Source organism: Thunnus thynnus, chromosome 24, assembly GCF_963924715.1.
Source record: "Thunnus thynnus chromosome 24, fThuThy2.1, whole genome shotgun sequence".
In the NCBI taxonomy this organism is placed as follows: domain Eukaryota; kingdom Metazoa; phylum Chordata; class Actinopteri; order Scombriformes; family Scombridae; genus Thunnus; species Thunnus thynnus.
In genome coordinates this window covers 19,855,143-19,877,316 of record NC_089540.1, presented here as the reverse complement: position 1 = coordinate 19,877,316, position 22,174 = coordinate 19,855,143, and the positions used below count along the sequence as shown (strand labels likewise).

General features: G+C 39.0%; 3 protein-coding genes and 1 long non-coding RNA gene across 4 annotated transcripts; 3 read left to right on the top strand and 1 right to left on the bottom strand.

Annotated features, from left to right (window-relative positions):
- Positions 1-98: 98 nt before the first annotated feature.
- Positions 99-5,047, top strand: f7l (coagulation factor VII, like). The gene is made up of 8 exons (XM_067583835.1): positions 99-414; positions 2,111-2,274; positions 2,362-2,386; positions 2,471-2,584; positions 2,679-2,819; positions 3,484-3,572; positions 3,664-3,784; positions 4,149-5,047. The coding sequence occupies exons 1-8, from the start codon at positions 327-329 to the stop codon at positions 4,694-4,696; spliced, it is 1,290 nt and encodes a 429-aa protein (XP_067439936.1). The 5' UTR covers positions 99-326; the 3' UTR covers positions 4,697-5,047.
- LOC137177502 (uncharacterized) lies at positions 2,790-19,474 on the bottom strand. Its single transcript, XR_010926137.1, has 3 exons — positions 19,385-19,474; positions 9,761-9,902; positions 2,790-2,877 (listed from the first exon to the last, which is right to left on the bottom strand). It is a non-coding gene; the product is annotated as an uncharacterized lncRNA (long non-coding RNA).
- Positions 5,120-11,598, top strand: LOC137177483 (coagulation factor VII-like). Its single transcript, XM_067583834.1, has 8 exons — positions 5,120-5,684; positions 6,095-6,258; positions 7,016-7,040; positions 7,387-7,500; positions 8,032-8,178; positions 9,267-9,385; positions 9,705-9,825; positions 10,443-11,598. Exons 1-8 carry the CDS (start codon positions 5,624-5,626, stop codon positions 11,033-11,035), a joined length of 1,344 nt encoding a protein of 447 aa, XP_067439935.1. The 5' UTR covers positions 5,120-5,623; the 3' UTR covers positions 11,036-11,598.
- On the top strand, positions 12,830-19,694 carry f7i (coagulation factor VIIi). Its single transcript, XM_067583833.1, has 8 exons — positions 12,830-13,115; positions 14,332-14,495; positions 15,393-15,417; positions 16,411-16,524; positions 16,661-16,798; positions 16,892-17,007; positions 17,667-17,787; positions 18,996-19,694. The coding sequence occupies exons 1-8, from the start codon at positions 13,055-13,057 to the stop codon at positions 19,652-19,654; spliced, it is 1,398 nt and encodes a 465-aa protein (XP_067439934.1). The 5' UTR covers positions 12,830-13,054; the 3' UTR covers positions 19,655-19,694.
- The last annotated feature ends 2,480 nt before the right edge of the window (positions 19,695-22,174 follow it).

The window sequence follows — 22,174 nt, the reverse complement described above, 5'->3', positions numbered from 1 at the left end:
CTATTAAGAGTTGACTGATCTTGCTAAATCCTGATTGGTGTAAGAAAGTAGGTGACATCACTACTGAGCCCCGCCTTCAAACCAGTCAGAAAAAAACCCACAAGATACAGAAATCTCTCATGAAATAACTGTTGGCAGATTATTATGTTCATGTAAGAAGTTAAAGAAGAAGCTGATTGAGAAAATATGTTTTACGGTGTTTTCAGTGCTGACGTCAGTGACGTTAGTATTTGAAGTACTGCGTTTGTGTGTGTACTTGACAGAAAGTGTGTTTTTTCAGAGACAGTTTGTGTGCTTTTGTGACCTTTGATCAGTTCAGAACAAACATGGCGTTCATCAGCAGAGGAACGAAGCGACTCTTCTTCCTACGACTCCTCATCGCTTCTATCCCAGCATGCACTGGGCTTCCCGGAGGTCAGTCCTCTGCCTCTCCTTCTCCTTCTTCTTATAATCTTCTTCTTCATCTTCCTCTTCTTCTGTTTTCAGCCACATTGGAAACTTGGAGCAACAATCCTTCACTTCTGTTCAGTGTGACATTCTCTGAGCAGCAGAGTCAATCCGACAGTTAGCATTTGAACTGTGATTTTTGTTGTTCTTTTTGACAAAAACATCACGTAAGGACAAACAGAAATGATTGTTTTCCACTTTGTTGTTTGTCAGCTTTCAGTTGAGCCGAAGAGCAGCTGAGTCGAGCTCCAAATCTCTGAGAGCTCGAAATCTGGACTTGTGCTCGTTGACAGAGTTAGAAAAAAAAAACTGTTGATTAATCATAATTTGTTATCACAAGTAAAAATGGGAAAATCTTCCTACATCGCTACAAAAAACAGTGACAAGAGTGAATGAGATGGACAGTGATGGAAGAAGTACTCAGATACTTTACTGAAGTAAAAGTATCAATACAGCAATGTAAAAATACTCCATTACAAGTAAAAGTCCTGCATGAATAAATACTCCTACAGTAAAAGTACATAAGTATTATGAGCTTGATGTAGTTAAAGTATTGCAGTAAAAGTACATAAGTATTATGAGCTTGATGTAGTTAAAGTATTGCAGTAAAAGTACATAAGTATTATGAGCTTGATGTAGTTAAAGTATTGCAGTAAAAGTACATAAGTATTATGAGCTTGATGTAGTTAAAGTATTGCAGTAAAAGTACATAAGTATTATGAGCTTGATGTAGTTAAAGTATTGCAGTAAAAGTACATAAGTATTATGAGCTTGATGTAGTTAAAGTATTGCAGTAAAAGTAGTGGTTTGGTCCCTCTGACTGATATATTATTATATATGACATCATTAGATTATTAATAGTGAAGCATCAGTGTTAGAGCAGCATGTTACTGTTGTAGCTGCTGGAGGTGGAGCTAGTTTACACTACTTTATATACAGTTAGCTAGTTTAGTCCAGTGGTTCCCAACCTAGGGGTCGGGCCCCTCCAAAGGGTCAGCAGATAAATCTGAGGGGTCGGGCAACAAAGTTCTGATTCACAAATAACAACTCATAGACATGTGAAATGTGACCCCGACTACACACTGCTTTTTGTAAGACGTCAAAAGCCAAAAAGGTTGGAAACCACTGGTTTCATCTTTAACAATGTGTTGTATTTTAAAAGCTTGTTATATTATCCATTGTGTCAAATCTTCATCTGAAAAGTAACTAAAGCTGTCAAATAAATGTAGTGGAGTAGAAAGTACAATATTTCCCTCTGAAATGTAGAAAGTAGCATCACATGGCAACATAAACACCGTACTTGGGTGAATGTACTTACAGAAATAACAGCTCTTAAATCAACATATTTCTTTCATCATTCTGAAAAACATTCACTGCTTCTTACAACCGCAACCAGAACTTCTCTGTCAACTGAAACGTGACGTCAACCAGACGGATACTTAGAGCAAAGTAGAACCAAAGAGACGTATGAATTTCGTTATTAACACGACGTTTCAGTCCTCAGAACAAACTGAAACATTTTGTTAATTAAGTTCAAGTGATGGACATTTGTGGGATTCTTTGTTTTCTTTTCAAGTCAAGAGTTTTTGATCCTACACACTTGACACTGAGACATTATGGTGTTCAAGAACTTCTCTGAAATGATGACTTCTATATGTAACAGGCGTGTTTGTGAGCGGACCCGAGGCGAATGTTGTCCTGCGTCGCAGTCGTCGGGCAAACTTCCTGCTGGAGGAGCTGAAGACAGGCAATCTGGAGCGAGAGTGTCATGAGGAGAAATGCTCCTACGAGGAGGCCAAGGAGATCTTTGCACTGCCACAGCAGCTGGTCAGTCAGGACTCAATCTAACAGGCATTATATGGTTTATAATCGTTACCGTTGTTGTCATTAATTTGTGTATTCTTTCCTTTTCAGGAGACCTTCTGGAGGACATACACTAGTACTTATTCTGCTTATCAAACAACATTTTGCCAAATGAACCAAACTTTCAAGGGTTAAAACACTAACATCTTCTTGTTTGCAGGCGTGGATCAATGCCTGAAGTCTCCCTGTAAGAACGGAGCGACTTGTACTCGCCTGATCGACACCTACACCTGCAAATGTCCACCTGGTTTCCATGGACACAACTGTGACAAAGGCAAGAACTACATCGACATAATGAACGCTTTTATATGAAAGGAAATGCTGTCATGATAAACAAAGTTGTGGTTTGTATGTGTGTTTCTACGCAGTGCGTTTGTCCTCCAACGGTTGTCGCTACCGAAACGGAGGATGTGAACATTTCTGCAGAGAGTCACGGGATCGATCTCCTATCTGTTCCTGCGCTGGCGGATACACTCTGGATCGGGACAACAGCACCTGCATGCCTCACGGTCAGAGCTCCTCACAGGCCGACCAAGATTGAAAACTTCTCTAATGTTCTGTAGAAACCTGAGACAGTGGAGACAACATCAGTGATTCTGTTTCTTTAGTACAAGTTAAAAACAACCAAAAAGGACAACATGTGAGATTAGAAGATTATCATTTCTATTTTGATGTTTTTTTAACCTTTGGAAACTTAGGAAGAAGTCATCTTCTCTGCGGTGACTGTGGATATTACCAAAAATCAAGAATTACCATAGCAACCATCTAGAACATCTTAGCAACCACCTTGCAACACCCCTCAACACCTATCAATCTAAACATGAAAACAACCACATAGAGTCCCAGTTTGATGGGACTCTATGTGGTTAGGAATGCCCTAACAACCACCAACTAAAGCCCTCGAAACGTCTTGTAAAGCCACTGCAACTAGAAAACACCCAGAAACACACTTTAACCTACATTTAAAATAATATTTACTACCTATTAACACCCTCGCAGCTACTTACCAACCACCGTATGACACCTGAGTAGCAATTCAGCTACCAAGAGATTTATGGGCAATTTACCAAGCAGAAAGCACACTTCACATTTCTTCCAAAGTGTTTAGTTTTCGCTGTGGTCCAGGAGTGCGTACACGTTTTTGATATCGAGTCTCTTGTCTCTCTGGTCTAGATGCCGTCCCCTGTGGAAGACTACAGTTGGGATTTTCCCCCAGGGTTGTTAATGGGAAGATCTGTCCCAAAGGACACTGTCCCTGGCAGGTGAGTTAAAGAGGAATAAGATGATGGACATCTGAGAGTTGAGAATGAATTGTTATACAGCATGTGATGATAACGCTGCCTCCCTGTTCAGGCTCTGCTGAGTAAAAATCACAACTTCACCTGCGGAGCGATCGTCCTGTCCAGTCAGTGGATTCTGACTGCAGCACACTGTGTTTGGCAGAACCCTGACGGCATCTACCACGTCACCGTGGGTAAGACAATTTAGTAGAGAAAATACTCATAGTTGGCTCTTCTACTTTTTCCTCTAACCCCATCTACCTTTTTTAATGTCTTTCTATTCTGTATTAAGTATTTAAGTTTCAAATTAAAGTTTGATTCCAGCCACCGACCTTTGTTACACGTCATACCTCTCTCTCTAACCAACTCTATGCACTTTCACCTGTCAAATAAAGGCAAAAATGCCAAATATAATTGTCAAAAAATAAAAATTACAAAACTAAGAGAATCAATATGTTCCTCTCTTGACATCTGCTGGGCTCCATATGAAAGAAAATGACGATTCTGTTACTAATTTGATATAAAAATATGAAATACAAAAGTGCTCTCACTGTGAAGGTGAGCATGACCAGTGGGCGGACGAGAAGACTGAGCAGAAGCGTCGTGTGGTCAAAGTCCTGATCCACCAGAACTACAACCACACCAGCTTCGATTCCGACCTGGCGATGCTGAAGCTTCACCGTCCTATCAAACTGGGTCTCTACGTGGTGCCGATTTGTCTTCAGGCTCAGAACAGTTCCTTTGGCCGGACACTGGCGACCATTCGACACGCAACTGTATCTGGTTGGGGCCGCCTGGCACAGCACGGCCCTCCGGCCAGAATCCTCCAGCGCCTGACGCTGCCGAGAGTCCCGCTGCAGGAGTGCCGCCTCCACACCAAGCTCAACATCACCAGGAACATGCTCTGCGCCGGGCGGAGGACCGGCGGGCAAGATGCCTGCGGCGGTGACAGCGGTGGCCCTCTGGTCACGCTATACAAGAAAACGTGGTTCCTGACAGGCGTGGTGAGCTGGGGTAAGGGGTGCGCCAAAGAAAACCTGTACGGCGTCTACACCAAAGTGAGCAACTTCCTGGACTGGATCCAGAAAATCATGTCCACCGGATGAACCTGTTCAGAGTCCGCACTGGCATGTGACAGTCTTACACCTAAACCATGAATTAAATAAAAGCTAACGCTAGAACGCTAGAGTATAGTGAAAAGTACAATACAGTATTTCACTTAAATTGAATTTGAGCTTTAAAAAATTACACACAAAGTCAAGAACAAACAAGAACTTTTAGTCTGTCTTTTTAAGAGAAATCATTCATAAGCTTTCTGCTATATGAAACAATAAACATCAATAAAAATCTTCACTTTGTATGCAAACACTTGTGATTGTGTCTGTAATTTATATTTTCTCAGTAACGTAAGAATGCTTTTGGCTCAACATATAAATAAAATAAAGACCAATAGTTGATTTTACTGTCTTTCCTCATTATTTCATGAGTGTAGATTTCAGATGCCGAATGTTACGTTGCAGCAAGTGTGTCTTTTTTCTTCTGATAGAGCTGGGATAGCAGTCATGCTTCCAGTCTTTATGCTAAGCTAAACACATCCTTGGTTTCCAGATCCTGATGCATGTTGTCTTGTCAATTTAGTCAGTAGATGGCGGCCTAATCAACAGACATACTGATTAAATATAGATTGTGTTTGCTGTGTAAAATGGTGCATCTGTGCTTTTTCCCTGAATGTTTTATTTCAGAAAAGTGCATTAATTTCCATGATATTAGACAGCAAAGCATTTTCCCAAAATGTTGAAGTGATCCTTTAACTTTAGGCTAATACTAGTGTAACTAGCCCCATGCTAGCGTCTGTAACATCCATGCATACTAGAGATGTATTAAAGCAGTATTTCAGGGCTGTCAGTCTGCTTTGTCAGGCGGGGTATTTCCATTTGGGACATGTGATCAGTTGTGGGTGGGGGAGGACCAGACTTTGCACCTTTGGGTTCACACAGAACAGCACAGCACCAACTTTCTAATGGAAATCAACAATGTGGCTGAAAGTCTTCGTCACCTTCGTCTTCAGCTTCTCCAGCTGCCAGCCGGCATCAGGTGAGGAAACTGCAGACTGAGCGATGTTGCAAAATGTCCGACTGCAATAACTGAACTGTTATTTTGCTCACAGTTTACTGAAGTAGAAGTCAACTGTACTCAGAATGATTTTGGCTGTTTGTTGTTTCCTCTTTTCAATATGACAGGACATAAAAGTCAACATCTGTGTTGTAAATCACCACATAAAACTCTATAAAGAAAATTAAAATTAGCTGTACAGGCTGCTGACATGACTATTTAGGTTATGTCAGTTTTACCCAGTTTCATAATAGAGTCTAACCATGTATTGACTCTACATGTGAATTAAAATGTAAACAGGAATAAGAATCAACAGCTTTGCTAGCGTGATGCTAATGCTAATGTGCATAAATTCCAGAGTAGTGACTCTTCTTTTCTCCTCTGGCTCATAGTCTTCCTGGATCCAGACCGGGCCCACGGCGTCCTGGTCCGGACTCGGAGGTATAACTCAGGCTGGCTTGAGGAGCTAAAGATGGGAGATCTGAAGCGGGAGTGTTTGGAGGAAAAATGCTCCTACGAGGAGGCCCGGGAGGTGTTTGAACACACCGAGATCACGGTGAGTCTGATGAGCTACTACACAACCATCTGTTTTTAAATACAGATGGTCAATTCAATGGTCAGAAACGCACTTCAAATGTAGAAAACACAACCAAATACAGAAACGCGCTGCAAATACAGAAAACACGACCAAATAGAGAAACACGCTGCAAAGACAGAAAACACAACCAACTACAGAAACGCACTGCAAATATAGAAAACACAACCAAATATAGAAACACATTGCAAATGTATAAACACACTGCAAATTCAGGAAACACAACCAAATACAGAAACATGCTGCAAATATAGAAAACACAACCAAATGGAGAAACACGCTGCAAATACAGAAAACATAACCAAATATAGAAACACGCTGTAAACATAGAAAACACAACCAAATATAGAAACACGCTGCAAACATAGAAAACACAGCCAAATATAGAAACACAGCCAAATATAGAAAACACAACCAAATATAGAAACACGCTGTAAACATAGAAAACACAGCCAAATATAGAAACACGCTGCAAATATAGAAACGCACTGCAAATACAGAAAACACAACCAAATACAGAAACACGCTGCAAATATAGAAAACACAACCAGAAAACGAGCTGCAAATACACAGATAAAACACAACGTTAAAAATTATTACATATTTCCATAATGTCAGTATTACGTCATTAAACTGGTTTTATCTTTTTGCAAACCAAACTTTCATTTTTGGGAATGACTTATATTGACTAATACGTGTGACATTTCTGTTTCCTCAGGACGAGTTTTGGAAGACCTATAACAGTAAGAAGCCACACTTTCATCCAACTGTTGCTTCAGTATCATTACCAGTAGAAGATCTATTAGCTGCTAACACACAGCGTGTTACAGTCTTGGATGGCCATCTCACCGAGCTCCCACTTGTTTTGAAAAAATGTGTTTTGGGAAGAATGTTAAAAATACAAACTCACAGGATGTGATCTGTTGCCGAGTGACTTAAATGTTGCAGTTCTGGGACGTGGCCATGCAGGATTGTTTATGTAGAACGAAGGTCCTGAGTCAGAGGTTGTTCTTGGAGTGAACCATGAGCCTGACAACACCTTGATTGTGAGATCCATGAAACTTTAATGAGCACTTTGTCCTCCTGCAGTACCAGACAGCTGCAAGTTGAACCCCTGTCTGAATGGTGGAAGCTGCTCTGTCCAGGCTTCATCCTACACCTGCTACTGCCTGCCACAGTTCAGCGGACTGAACTGTGAGCTCGGTGAGAACATTTCACAAACTTCACAAACCCTTAATAACTAAGGCTCAGTCTGTAGAAGGGAATAAATCTAGTATGCATGTACTAACACTTGCAAAGACAACTTTTGAGTTATTAAATATGTAATTAAGAGCTAGAGGTTTACCCTGCTTCCAGTCCTGTGTCCCAAAATCCTCTTTTACGTATGTTCAAATATTCAGGAATCTAAATGAATATAAAATTTTAATTCTAGTAAGTTGAGGCTCAGATCTTTGAGTGCAATCTCTGTCTGAAAGTCTGAGTACCAAATTGATATCTGTCCATATTATCGGATGCTTGGTCAGATTCTTAGGTTTGTTACTTACTATTTGATCAGATATTTCCTGATATAAATCAGGAAACTTTTTTTAACTGTAGATTCAATTTTATGTAATACAGATGCATCAAGCAATTCAACATATTCTGTTAAACAACAACAAACTACACTACGGTATCAAAAAGAGAAGTGTGGATATACAAATATTTGACTATTTTAATATGAACACGTTGTTTTAGAATACCACCCCGACCCCGAGACCTGCCTGCTGGACAACGGAGGCTGTGAACATTTCTGTGTTGAAGACGAGGGAGGACATAGACTTAACTGCTCGTGTGCAGACGGTTACTTCCTGGACACTGATGGGACGAGCTGCCTGGCAAAAGGTGGGAGGACGGAGAGGAATCATGCACATGACAGGGGGAAAGTTGGTCTCTGATTTAATAAAACCCTCTGATTCAGGCGACAGGAGGAGAAAAGATGCATGAAATGTTAGGAGTGACAAAAAAACAAAAATACTAATACTGAGTCAATACATCACATATTTATGTGAGTAATTTTGTGTAATTAATTTTGACTTAATTACAAAGTAATTCAATTCTGAAGGAATTACTGTGAATTTTCTCTTTGTAAATCAACATGTTATTTTATACAATCTAATAATTTTTATATAGTGAGCCAGTTTTTTTCAGTATCTCATTCTTTTTGACCATCTCCTCATTTTCACTTGGTATCTGAATTTTTTGACTCAATTATTTTTGAGTTAGTCATGATTGTTGACTTAGTATCTCATAATTTTTGGCCTAGTAGGTCATTAATTTTGAAGTGGCAATTTATCATAATTAGCAAATTATTATTCTTGACTTAGTATCTCATATTTTTTACTTTGGAATTCATAGTTTTTATATTAGTAAGCCATTATTTTTACTTAGTAAGTTGTAATTTTTATATTAGTTAATCTTTTTTTTTTCCTTAACTTTTCTAACAATCTTTTCCCTTTACCCAGCGTAAATGGTCTACCACAGTTTTCAAAAAGCAATTTATGCAGAAAACACATACTGATCACTTGAGGTACAAACAAAAAAAATGTTTTTTTGAGTCAGTTATGTAAAATCTTGCACAAGAAGGTCAGCTGAGGTTAGAACAGGATGTTCACAGGCATTTTAAAAAATCTTCAAATCTATTAAATTATCTGAAATTTAACATATAATCTTAATTTAACAGAAACATCTCATTTAAATTTGCTTTTATCAGAATTAGTAGATAAACCAAACTCTTTTTACTGACTTATCAGAGAAAAAACTTTGTCCAAAACTTGTTTTTAAATTTCTTTATATTTGGTTTTAAAAATATCTTGTTAAGTAATAAATTTAACTCTATGATATCTGTGAACAATAAAGACTTCAATAAACTCAACATTCTGCAGGTTGGTTTGAAGATTCATGTTAAAGATTTTGTTTTCCTGTCATTTCAGAGTCGATAGCGTGCGGCATGGTCCCCGTCCTGCAGGGAGAAGATAAAGCCAAGCAGCTCGACCCTCGAGCACGAATTGTCGGTGGAGTAGAGTGTCCCAAAGGTGAATGCCCCTGGCAGGTAAAGTTAAAGGGAGAGTTCACCTGTTTACTGTTGAGCCTCTGATTCATTATTTGCTGCCAGCACAGAGGACATACTGTATCAGAGTGGGGAGTCCAGGAAAAAGAAAGAAAACTGGACTCTACCCTCTGAAACTCTGCCAAAACCAGATTCTGCTGGAAATCCCAAAGTTTCCAAAGATAAAATATAGTATTATAACAAAGGAAATCTTTCTGATTGTTTAAGTATGTGGACAACAATCTGAACTACCAACAGATTCAGGAGAGGAATATACTGAAAAAAAGTTTCAAATAAGAATGTTACCGCCTGTTTCCTCCAGGTTTTGCTGGTGTATAAGGGCAAAGGTTTCTGTGGAGGTGTGATTTATAAACCTACATGGATCCTCACAGCGTCTCACTGCCTGGAGGACACTGACGCGCAGTTTCTAAAAGTGGTCGCAGGTACGAATCCGTCCAATCACACCAAGGCAGAAAAACAACCGTCTCCAGCCTCCTGCTGGACTTTGAAACATGAACTTCTGAATAAAATAGAGAAGAGAGAGTACAGAGAATGAACACATGAATAGATTACTTCACAACTTCACATTTTGCCACCTAATGGACTATATGTACTTATTTAATTTTCAGTATAGCATAGTACTATCGTACACACTAATACATAACTTTCTGCTAAAAATCCATCACCATGCTTCGCCTTTAAATAAATTTAAAAAATAGTGTTCGGAATCTAAATTTACTAATCACTGTAGACTCAACTATTGATGACAACACACAATTTGCAGTGTTGTCATGTTACTGCCATTTAAGCTAATGGTTGTTAGCTCACAAACTAATGAAATCTGATTATTAGTTATTAATGTTTGATGGAGAAATTAATTAAAACCACTCCCAAAGTGGACTCAAAATAAACTCAAATTTTTCACTCAGTCTGCGCTGCCCAGGGTCAATTCCATCTGTTTTAAATATATAATTGTATCTAAACACACTGTAACAGCTAGCCGAACATTTGATTTGGAGGGAAACTCTTTTCACTGTTTACCCTGCTCTTTGTCTGTCAGGCGAACACAACACTGAGGTGGATGAGGGCACGGAGCAGTACGTCCAGGTCGCCCAGATCATTATGCACGAGCACTATGTGAAGAGCACCGCTGACAATGACATCGGCCTCCTGCGCCTGGCGTCGCCCATCGTTTACACGCCATATGCCGTCCCAGCCTGCCTGCCGACGAGACTGCTGGCAGACCACCACCTCTGGGCCATCATGAAGCACACAGTGAGTGGCTGGGGAAGGCGGGGGGAGAACGGACCCACCTCACATGTGCTGCGACGGCTCAAAATACCTCGGATCCCAACGCAGCAGTGTGTAGAGGAGAGTGGCGTGGTGCTCACCGAGAACATGTTCTGCGCCGGGTACATCGAGGGCCGGCAGGACTCGTGTAAAGGCGACAGTGGCGGGCCGCTAGTGACGGCGTACAAGAAGACAACGTTCCTGCTGGGGATCGTCAGCTGGGGGAAGGGCTGTGCCCGACCGGGCAACTACGGCATCTACACCCGGGTGTCCAACTACCTGGAGTGGATCCACAACCGAACAGCGAGACCAGAACAGCCGACAAACAACACCAAGGCTTTACTGCACAACCTGACCACCTGAGAACAGCGCTGCTCAACATACGCTGGCAGATCCTCAAGTTCTTATGTTATAATTTACTGTATTCACACAGCGGACATTTTCAGCCCTCAGAAGAGAAAAGATTGTCAAATGTATTAAACTAGCTTTGCTTTATGGAAAATAATTCATATGTAAATCTAAAAAAATGTGCAGTTTTATGAACAAATGGACAATTTGAATCTCTCTTTTTGACATTTAAGTCTTCTTGATGTGCAGATTTTTGTCTGTGTCTTTACTTTTGATGATTAAACCATCAAATCCTGAAAAAATTATTCTCCAAAACACATCAGTGAAGATTTCCGACTGAGAATTCATCAAATTAGCAGAAGACTTTGAAACAACAACAACTGCTTAATTAGCAGGAAGGTGGTTATCTAACTCGGGTTAAAAATACTGTACATTGACAATACAGCTCTTTATCCACTAAAGTAGAAACAGACAACTTTTCAACCCCCCCAGTGTTTTCAAGTGGTATTAATGTTCAGAGCCTTGCTCCGTGAAGAAATGATCAACAGCACTTTGGAAATAATAAATACTCAACCATCTGTCTGCTTTTCAACTCCTTGATCTTAACAGAATATAGTAACTTTTACCACTGCTCATTTTAGAAAGGCCACTGCAAGAAAACATGTTCTTTGTTTAGATTATCAAACAGACAGCGGATCATTTGTTTGTAGCTGCTAGTGTTAGTGTTAGCTCGCGTTAACAATATGACTAACGCTACCTAATGCTTGCTAACACTAGCTAATGCTAGCAACCAGAAACATTAGATGCTTGTTTCTGGCTGGTCCTGGCTTCCATGTAGCTCCTGGTTCATTTTCTGGCTGGTAGCATTAGCTAGCAGTAGTGTTAGCAACATAGCTAACGCTGTCCTCTTCTTCTTTTGGCTGTGAAATGGTGCCATAAATCGAACCTTCATTTTCACTGGAGAAATGTATCATGAAAGCGTGACGCAGATGGTGTCATTATTCTTTAGCCATTACACTGTGCAATCAGCATTTACTTCATAATGACAAGTTGAAGCAAAAAAAAGTTGTCTATTAACACTTTAAATTCACGTTTAATAACCTTCAACAGGGACTTTTGCTAACGTGCGGCGTACATTTTCTTTGCTTTTTCAAGCACTTCTAGTATTAATTAGCACAAATATATCAAGTTTCCCAATTGTACTGGAACTACAACTTGAAGACTTGAAACATATTAAGGTGTCTTCAAAGGTAAAAATTATATCTAAAAATATAACTTAGTAAAATTATAATTCACATTTTATATTAATAACTAATATGATTTTTTTTCTAAATTTGTAAATTAAACTGACATCTTCATACACCTAAAAGACATTTATGATCGTGTTTGTCTTCTGAAGTTGAAGCTTTAACACATTTCTGTCACTTTTAGAGCAAAAATGATGAATCAGTCAATTGATTTGTTGATAATTGATTAACCATTCAAGGAATTTTATGGGGAAAATGTGAAACATTTGCAGTTTCCAGTCTCTCAGATGTAACAAATATCCTGCTTTGTCTTTAAACTAAATATTTTTCTGACATTTTACTGACCATGTGATTAACAGATAAAGTATTCAGCAGATTAAATGGTAATAAAAATAATATATATTATATATATATATAAAACTGAAGATCATATCAGATCAGATTTGCTTTACACACAGTTTATTTTTCGTGTGTGGGCTGCATGTTTGCTTGGTTTTATCCGTGTGCTAATTTTTGCAAGTGTGTGTTGTGTGATTTCAACATTCATGTACACAGTATGTTCATGCAGTTCAGGGTTGGGCGACTGTGTAATCTCCTCAATAATCTACTTTAACTTCAGGGTTTTTAAACTGGAATGATTGACCTCTTCACATTTGTTTACTGGCCTGATTGTTTTTCGACCCCTGAGGGTCAGAGTGTCAGTGGGTGTGGCCTACGATAGGCCTTGCCTCTCCTAAAACACTCTGGGACCTTGTTTTTTGGTTTGGGACTCTGAACACTGGTCAACATGCTGCTGAGGAGCTGCTGCACCGCCTGGATTCTGCTGTCTGGCATCACTGCTGCTGCAGGTCTGTTTATTCTGATCATAAATATTGGGAAAACAATAAGTTAGCATGTAAGAGTTATATACAATAAAGAAATCACCATAAAAAACTAAGTTATGTTTTTACGGACATATCCTAAAAGGAGCACCTAATTTTGTGCAACTCAACTTCTTCCACGACATTTTAAGATGCAAAATCATTTTAAACTAAAGTTTCTTCGTGCAGCCTCGCTGACATGTTTTCTACATGACTATAAATCAGTTCAAGTCTGTTTCCACATTCTTTTCAGGCTTCACTGTCGTCTCATTTTTTCTAGTGAGGACAAACACATTCTGTTAATGAGACACATCCCCTTTTAAGGAACTCTTTCAACTGAAAATTCCTGATGGAGAAATTAACAATAAAACAAACAATGAATTATAAATGATGGAGCTTGTTATTAACTTTTATGTTTTGTTTCATATGTATTTTTTGTTTTTATTCATTTCAGATTCATCTGAACTTTTTATTCATTCAGTTTTCTGATTATCAATGTTCAGGGTCCTCCATAAATCTGGAAATATTTGGGAAAAGGACTTTGCAATCTGAATACGTTTTTATTACATACTTTCAGCTCTCATTCTAACTCGGATTTGATCTGATTTCATGTATTACATTTGAACTGACTCACATTTGGAAATAATAAATATTACAATATGACTAATGCTACCTAACGCTTGCTAACACTAGCTAATGCTAGCAACCAGAAACATTAGATGCTTGTTTCTGGCTGGTCCTGGCTTCCATGTAGCTCCTGGTTCATTTTCTGGTTGGTAGCATTAGCTAGTGGTAGTGTTAACAACATAGCTAACGCCTTCTTCTTCAGATTTTATCTGATTTCATGTATTACATTTGATCTCTTCAATGCTACAATTTAACTGACAGTTCAACTGCTTTCATTGCAGACTTCATAACTGATAGTTTCTATTTCAGTGTGTCAGGAGACACTTCAAACCCTTTCAGCGCTTCAGTTTTAACTCACAGATTTGTACTTTTTAGAGTAAGTTAATTAAACCAAAGTTTTCAAGCTGTTGTCATATATAAAGATATTGTAACGACTGATGTGTAGTTCATTATAAATGGTGCAAAGAGAGTCGGGGAAATTTTTGCGTTTTTACATGAAATATATCCAAAATCTCTAATTTGGAGGTATTGATAAGGTCCCTGTGAATACATGATTGTATTCTGTGGTTGTTTTCAGTGTTTGTAGAGAAGCACGAGGCCAGCGCTGTGCTGCAGAGATGGCGGCGAGCGAACAGCGGCTTCCTAGAGGAGCTGAAACAAGGAAACCTGGAGAGGGAATGCATCGAGGAGATCTGCAACTACGAGGAGGCTCGAGAGGTCTTCGAAGACGACGACATGACGGTCAGTTATTTCCGTCTGAGTTTTAAATAGCAGTTATCAGAAGAAGCTGAGATTGTAAGGTTTCTTTTTAATCGCTGTAGTGAAGTCTGTACAGGACAAAGTCTTTTTGGAAATTGTACTTACTGTATGAATTTAGAACCAAATTTTTTAGTCATCAACAAAAAGAGACAAATACTTTTCTTTAAAGACAAAATCTGTACAACCTTGAAAATCAGAGTAAAAACTTTTTCAAAAGTAGAAATTTATTTACAATAGGGATGTCATTCATTCTTGAATATAGTACAGTCTAATTCTTACAGAATACATATTTGTATAAAGCGGAGGTATCGGTTATGAAAATATTTGGGGCTCAACTCTACCACAAAAATGTTAGCTTTAGCTTTAGCTTTAGCGTAAACAAATAAGGAAGACAGATCTTCTGTTGTTCAAAGTGGCTTCTTTTGTCACAACTTGTCTGACGAGTTTAAGTGTGTCTCATAAAATATAATTTTCTCAGTATTGCATGACATTAATTGCCAAATTTAGCATTTAGCAGTTAGATAGCATAAGTGTTAGCATATTTTGAGAATTTATTATAATTATTTTGATGCAGTTAAAAGTTTTATGTTTATATTTCTAAAATGTGAATATAAATACTAGTGATAACTTTTTCTACCATAACTGAAGGTTTTGAGTCAAAGATTATCTCAAACTTAGCATTCTAGCATCGTTATTACATAGAATTATTTATCAGATGGATCTTTTCGGTCTTTTCGTCACATTTAGTTTACGATGACAAACAGGACAAAGTCCTAAAAAATCTGTTTCTTTAACGTTATTTAGTAATACGTTTACACTACTGTAAAGGTATTAATGATAAAACAATTATTTACAATTGTTGTTTGTTTGTTTCCTCAGAGGGAGTTCTGGCTGACGTATGAACGTGAGTAAAATCTACATTTTGGGCGTTATTTATTGTTTTTGAGTAATATTAGTAAAGTAAAACACTACTTTGACAATATTGTTTATTGTAAAAATGTTACTGTTTGTGCTGCTAAGGGAATAATTTTTGTAGCAGCAGGATAAAGTTTAGTTTTACTAAACAAAACCTGGATCCTCAATTTGTATCTTAAATGTATTTAATCATCACTTTAAAATATAAAAATGCTGATGACACGAAAAGCAGAAACTGCTGCCACAAGCACCTTTTTGTGTTATTCATTTGTCTTTTTCACATTCTACCTGTGATTAGTTATATTGATTTGGTCTGATCATTCAGATATTGATCTATCAGTATCTCTACTTTTGAGACCCTGTGATCGTGCTGTATTGATCCTCATTCTTCTGTTGTACTTTATACTTCCACTCCACTACATTTCAGAGGGAAATATTGTACTTTCTACTCCACTAAATTTATTTGACAGCTTTAGTTACTTTTCAGATGAAGATTTGACACAATGGATAATATAACAAGCTTTTAAAATACAACACATTGTTAAAGATGAAACCAGTGGTTTTCAACCTTTTTGGATTTTTGACGTTTTACAAAAAGCAGTGTGTAGTCGGGGTCACATTTCACATGTCTATGAGTTGTTAACAGCTCCACCAAATAGTGATTTTTCCCTCTAAACTTCTCACATGCTTTCATTTCAATAAATGTTCAAATGATCCAATATTTCAGCAAAAATCAAAGATTAGAGAAAAAGTCCAAAAACTGAAAACAGATTTGTGTATCAGAACTTTGTTTTTTCTTCTTTCCTCTCCCATTAATCATCTCACCACCCCTCAGATTTATCTGCTGACCCTTTGGAGGGGCCCCACCCCTAGGTTGGGAACCACTGGACTAAACTAGCTAACTGTATATAAAGTAGTGTAAACTAGCTCCACCTCCTGAGTACTTCTTCCACCTCTGATTGTAAGTATAATTTTTGGTCAGGTCGTGACCCCTGCCTGGTCAACCCTTGTAAAAACAACGGGACATGTATCTATATTGGGAACACCTATGATTGCCAGTGTCCTGAAGGATTCGAAGGACGATACTGTCAGACAGGTAAAAAAATAAAAATAAAATGTTTAAAAGTAGATTCATTCAAATGATGAAGAAACTATGATGCTAACAACATCTATATTGATGTTGATATATTGTTTTCTAATAATTTATGGTGATTTTACCTTTATTTCCTCAGTATTTGAAGACTCTCTAGGGTGCATTTACCAGAACGGACGGTGTCAGCATTTCTGTGACGGCTCCGGAGTAAGACGTAAATGTTCCTGCGCTGACGGATACATGCTGGGCGACAACGGACGAGACTGCATCGCTCAGGGTGTGAACACTACCTGCTTGCATACATGTTGGCTTTAAAATGTTAGAACAACTTCTTCATGTGTGTTTTTTCTTGTGTGTTTTTGTGCTACAGTGGAGTATCCATGTGGTCAGCTGGCTCCACGGGAGGCAAGCATGAACCAGAGTGTTGTGGGTCTAACCAGGCTGGTGGGAGCCAATCACTGTCCCCGAGGAGAGTGTCCCTGGCAGGTAAACACGGGCATAATAAATACTGTTCACCCAAATATAAGACAACATTTTTCTCCTGAAATTACCTTTGAAAAAGAAGCAGCGTCTTATATTCGAGTACGAGACTGTTAGTCAGCACTGTTGCCGGATCGGGAAACTTTTAATTTAATTGGCGGGTAAAAATGGTTATGTTTGTTTTCATAAATTCAGGGTTTTTTTTATGTATAATTTTGTATAAATTGCTGTTTCTTACTGCTCTGTTGGGAAGGCGAAAGCAATATAAAGTTTGTAAAAAGACAACTCATTATAATACATCTACTGGGAACCATGAATAATAATTGATCCTAATTTTGTGCCAATCCATCAAGAAGATGTTGAGATATGTCACTGAAAAAGAGAAAACTCGGCCTGCTGGGATTGATCCTCTGCGGATCATGAATGTGTGAACCAAGAAATAGTTTCCCTGATATTTTCTAGCAATCTGCGTGAAAACGTGGGCTGATGGTGGCGCCACAGGAAGGTTCATCCTCTGGGCAGCAGGAATGATTGAGAACTGCAGGTTTAATAAAAATGTGGCCTGTAGTTGAGATTTTGTGATCTGAACTTAAGTGTCCAGTTTATAATCTCTGATATTTAAACTGCTGCATAACTAATAATGAAAACATTTATCTGTTGATCAGGTTCTGGTTCAGTTAGATGGGCGGAGTCACTGCGGAGGTGTTCTGATCCGTCCAGACTGGGTCATCACTGCTGCCCACTGTATCTATGGCAACGACCCCCAAAACCTCACAGTGGTGGCAGGTAACAGCTCAGTGTTTGTATTTATAATGTATCTGTTCTTTAAACAATGAAGATTTGTTAGATTGTAAAGATTTTGTAAAGTGATTAACGTGTGAAGTCAAACTGTCTTTTTGTCTCTTCTGAAGACGTCTAATTTATAAAATTGTTGCAAGTTTCCTTTCTAACTTTCAAATGATCAGTTTGTAAAGTTTTTTAAATTATAAAATCTTGTGAGGTGATTTTAAAGTTGTCATCTCGTCTCTTCTGAAGACGTCTTTTAGAGCCTTTTTCACACCTGAAAGTCTGAACAGAGGTTCATGTTTTTATTAGTTAGTTCTTAGTTTTAGTTTGACATTACAATTAAAGAACTTTACATGTCATACGTACATCCTACATGGGCTGCGTCTCCCTATACTCCCTATCCGAGTATCGTCGGATAATTCGTAATTCATTTGTAATTCAAAACCCAAAAAACGGTAAATCTGTTATTTGTTTCAAAACAAAAAACAAAAAAACGTTTTTGGTGTCAGAATCAAATAACGAAACACCAATCAAACCCGGCCCGTTTTTGGTTTTTGCCGATTCGTTGTATCGTTTTTCCTTTTTGGATTGAATATCGAACAGGTCTGCGGACATTCAGCCAAATCGTTTTTGCGTTTGAAACCAAAAACAGAAGATCTACTCCTTTTTTGTTTCCAATCGAAAATCCAGAAAACCAAATTCAAAAGACCGTGCAATTTTGGTTTAGAAATCAAGTATTGTTTTGAAACAAATAACAGATTTACTGTTTTTTTGGTTTTTGAATTACAAATGAGTTATCCGATGATATTTGGACCATTGATTTGCATGTTGTCAATTCGGCGGGTAGCCTTCTACCACCATTTGAATTAATGCAGAAAAAATGAATGAACAGATTTATTTCATTGCCACTACATTAATATCATCATGGCATTACTTTCTGTTCAGGTGGCGTTGCTCTCTCATCCTCTCCGAAAATACCTGGAGAGTGTCGAAACATATTTGAATTAAAAACTTACTACCGCCACTCATTTTTCCTTTTTCTTGTTCTGACGATTGCCAAACTTCCTGTCCGAAAGTCTGAACCATCCAAAAAATGTTTTCACTCTCGAACTGAACCAAACCAAACTGAACTGAACCATGGCTCAGTTTGATCCGGACCAAGACCATTCAAATGCCTTTCTGTTTGAGCTTCTGTTTTCTGTTTCCAGGGGAAAACAACCTGGATGTTGACGACGGCACCGAGCAGAGGATCTCTGTTTCTATGGCGATCGCCCATGAGGGTTACGTCCCGGCCACAGGTGACAGCGACGTTGCCCTGCTGAAGCTGAGCCGCCCCGTCACTTTGAACCGCTACGCCCTCCCCGTCTGCCTGCCCACTAAAGACTTCACCGAGAAGGAGCTGCTGCTTATCCGCTACCACACCGTGTCCGGCTGGGGCAAGAGGACCAGCGGGGGCAACACTGAGAGCCCCGGCGCTCTGCCCGCCGCCCCCACCTCCCCCATCCTCCGCAGGATGTCCGTCCCCATCATCCCGAACTCCAAGTGCTCCCAAGTAGCCGAGTTCAACTTCACCACCAACATGCTGTGTGCCGGTTACCTGGAAGGTCGGCAGGAGGGTTGCCGCGGAGACGACGGCAGTCCGCTGGTCACGCTCTATGGCTCCACCCACTTCCTGACGGGCGTGGTCGGCTGGGGGCGGGGCTGTTCATACCCGGGGTATTATGGGGTGTACGCCAACATGGCCAGCTTTGTAGACTGGGTGGAGGCCACGATGAAAGACCCGCCTACCATGACGACAGCCAATGAGAAGCCAGTGGAGAAAGCGGCGCCGTCGACTTCTGACATGCTGCAACAGAAACTAGTTTAATGAAAGATTCATTTCAGGAACCAACTTCAACCGTAATTAACGCAGAGATTTAGTTTGATTTGTTATTTTTTCCTGAAACATATTAAATGAGTTTGTCTCGTTTGTTCTCTTGGCTCGTGTGTTTTCTATATCTTAATGTAAAAAATAAAAAAATGTTACTGATTGAGAAGCTGGTTGTTCTTTGTGATCAGTGAGTTACATTTTCACACATAATACCCACTTAATGTGAAAAATAACGTCTTAGTTTTACTGAAACACGAAAATAAAAACTTTAAATCAGGATTACAAGCCGTACCAACAAACCACATTTCAACTTTAATCTTATAAATATTTCCAGAACGAGGCTGACTTTATGTGCTTTATATTTCTCATTTTTGAATTAGACATTGAAGTAAAGATTGTTAAATGATGGACAGAAGAGTTGCCAGTTGCCAAAAGAATCTGAATAGTTGCTAAATCAGAATCAAATCTGTCAAGTTTCCAACAGCTGATCAAGATTTCACTGTTTTAGAAATAAAATTTGTGAAATGTTTTTCTTAGTCTGGAGTTGGTATTTACAGTTTCTCCCATGTGTCATTGAATGCAGCATGAAGTGAAGCAGGTGAAACCAACAAAAGCTCAAACTCTTATCTGCGTGTCTTCAGTTCAGTAATAACTGCTGTTTGGTTCATTTGATGCTGCGTTCAGGAAACTGGTTTATGATATTAGTGTTTGAACCTGAGCATGACGATGAAGTGTTAACGCTCACTCTGATCCAGGTCCTGTATTTCAGTCTCATAAAATTAGCAGGCAGCACGTTAAAAATACAAACTTCACCCCCGGCTGGAGGATAATTTCAGCCAGACTGCAGGTGTGAAGTGATAAAAAGGTCAAACAGAAAAGGTCAATACAAACCAGGACTTCTTCTTCACTTCCTGTGTTGGACTGCTGCTCAACATCAGTGCGCTCATCGCTGCCTCTGGTGGCTTTTATTTGAGTCATATGTTCATAATTAATATGAATTTAAACGTGGTGCTGAAAATCTGTCTAGTTACAGCAGCTCACATAAAAACATGGATGTTTCTCGGTTGAACGCTGATGCAGCCATTTATTCTTTTTTTTTTGTACAGAAAAGACACAACAACTCTATATTTATATTAAAAAGTATAACATATATATTTAAAAGGCCCCAAACTCTCCTAATAATTAGATCCAGAATTCAGGATATGCATCAGAATCACGTCGACATTAGCTGTATATTTCAACACAGCTACTTTATCCAACAACACTTTTCTCTGTCTGAGCAAAACAATGTGTAATACCATAAAATGTTCTGTAAAAGTTGGCAAATTGACAATGTGAAAACCTATTACCCCCCCCTCCCCTCCCAGCTGGGCTTTAGATATTAAGATGAGAGCTGAGGTATCAATTAATTAAAGAAATAATTACAATAAAGTATAATAACATAAAATGTTGGTAAATTGGTGACATGGAGACAGAATAACGAGGTATGTAAGACAGGGTTGCTGTGTTATTCCAACCCTGTTTTATATGTGTATGGATGAAGTGGTCAAATCAGTGTTGTGCAGCAGTGTTTGAGTCTGCAGAGTAAATATTGATCAATGCTTCGGTTTGGACTGTGGACATCTGCTGCTCGGCCCCCTGGGAGGACAGAGCTGATTGGCCGCAGCGCAGGAAGTGGTGAAAACAGTGAAACAGCGACTGACTGACCCCGTCGACACAAAGGTTGAGTCAGTGTTTGAAAACCCTTGTTTCCAGTAAATCTCTCCCTCCCTCCTCTGAACGTTAAACCCTGTGACGGGGTGTCAGAAGCCATCAGGCAGCACGTCAGGAGATGAATTCCTTCTCCTGCTCGTAGCAACAAGTACAAGGGATCCTCCCTCCATCGGTATTTCTCTGTTCATGTAACATCTGGAATCTTGTTTCTCGAGCCTGAAGCTTACAGGTTGTGTTCAGTGTAATTTACATACTAAGTTCACATTTTAAATGTACACCCTCAGTGTTGCTGGACATAGAAACTCTCCTAGATAATGTAATAATCATATAAGTTCATGTTATGGACACAAGTTTTAATTATTTACACTTTGTTTCTGTTTGATGGATGGCTCTAAACACTGCAATACCCATAAGCCTCAGCTGCTGTTGCTATGGAGAAGAGATGTGAATCAGAGCGGTAATGAATTCAAAACGCTTCGTCGTTGCATTTGGGAACCAATCGGAACGCCGCAGTTGCTGAATTCATTCAAAAATAAACAAAAATCTGACAACAAATTACTTTAATCTGCAGATTATAAAATCCATTTTCTCAACAGCGTAATCGTTAACTTCAGCATCAGCAGAGTGTGAAGCTCTCTGATTGGATGTTTCTTACAGCAATGCCTTCTGGGACTCGTAGTTAATTCTGTCCTAAAGTTGTTATGTTGTTGTTAGTTGTTACGCAGTCTTGTAGTTTTGATTTTTTATCTCTAATATTCCAGCAGGAAGCCCCGCCTCCTCTGATCAGTGCAGTTTACACCTCTT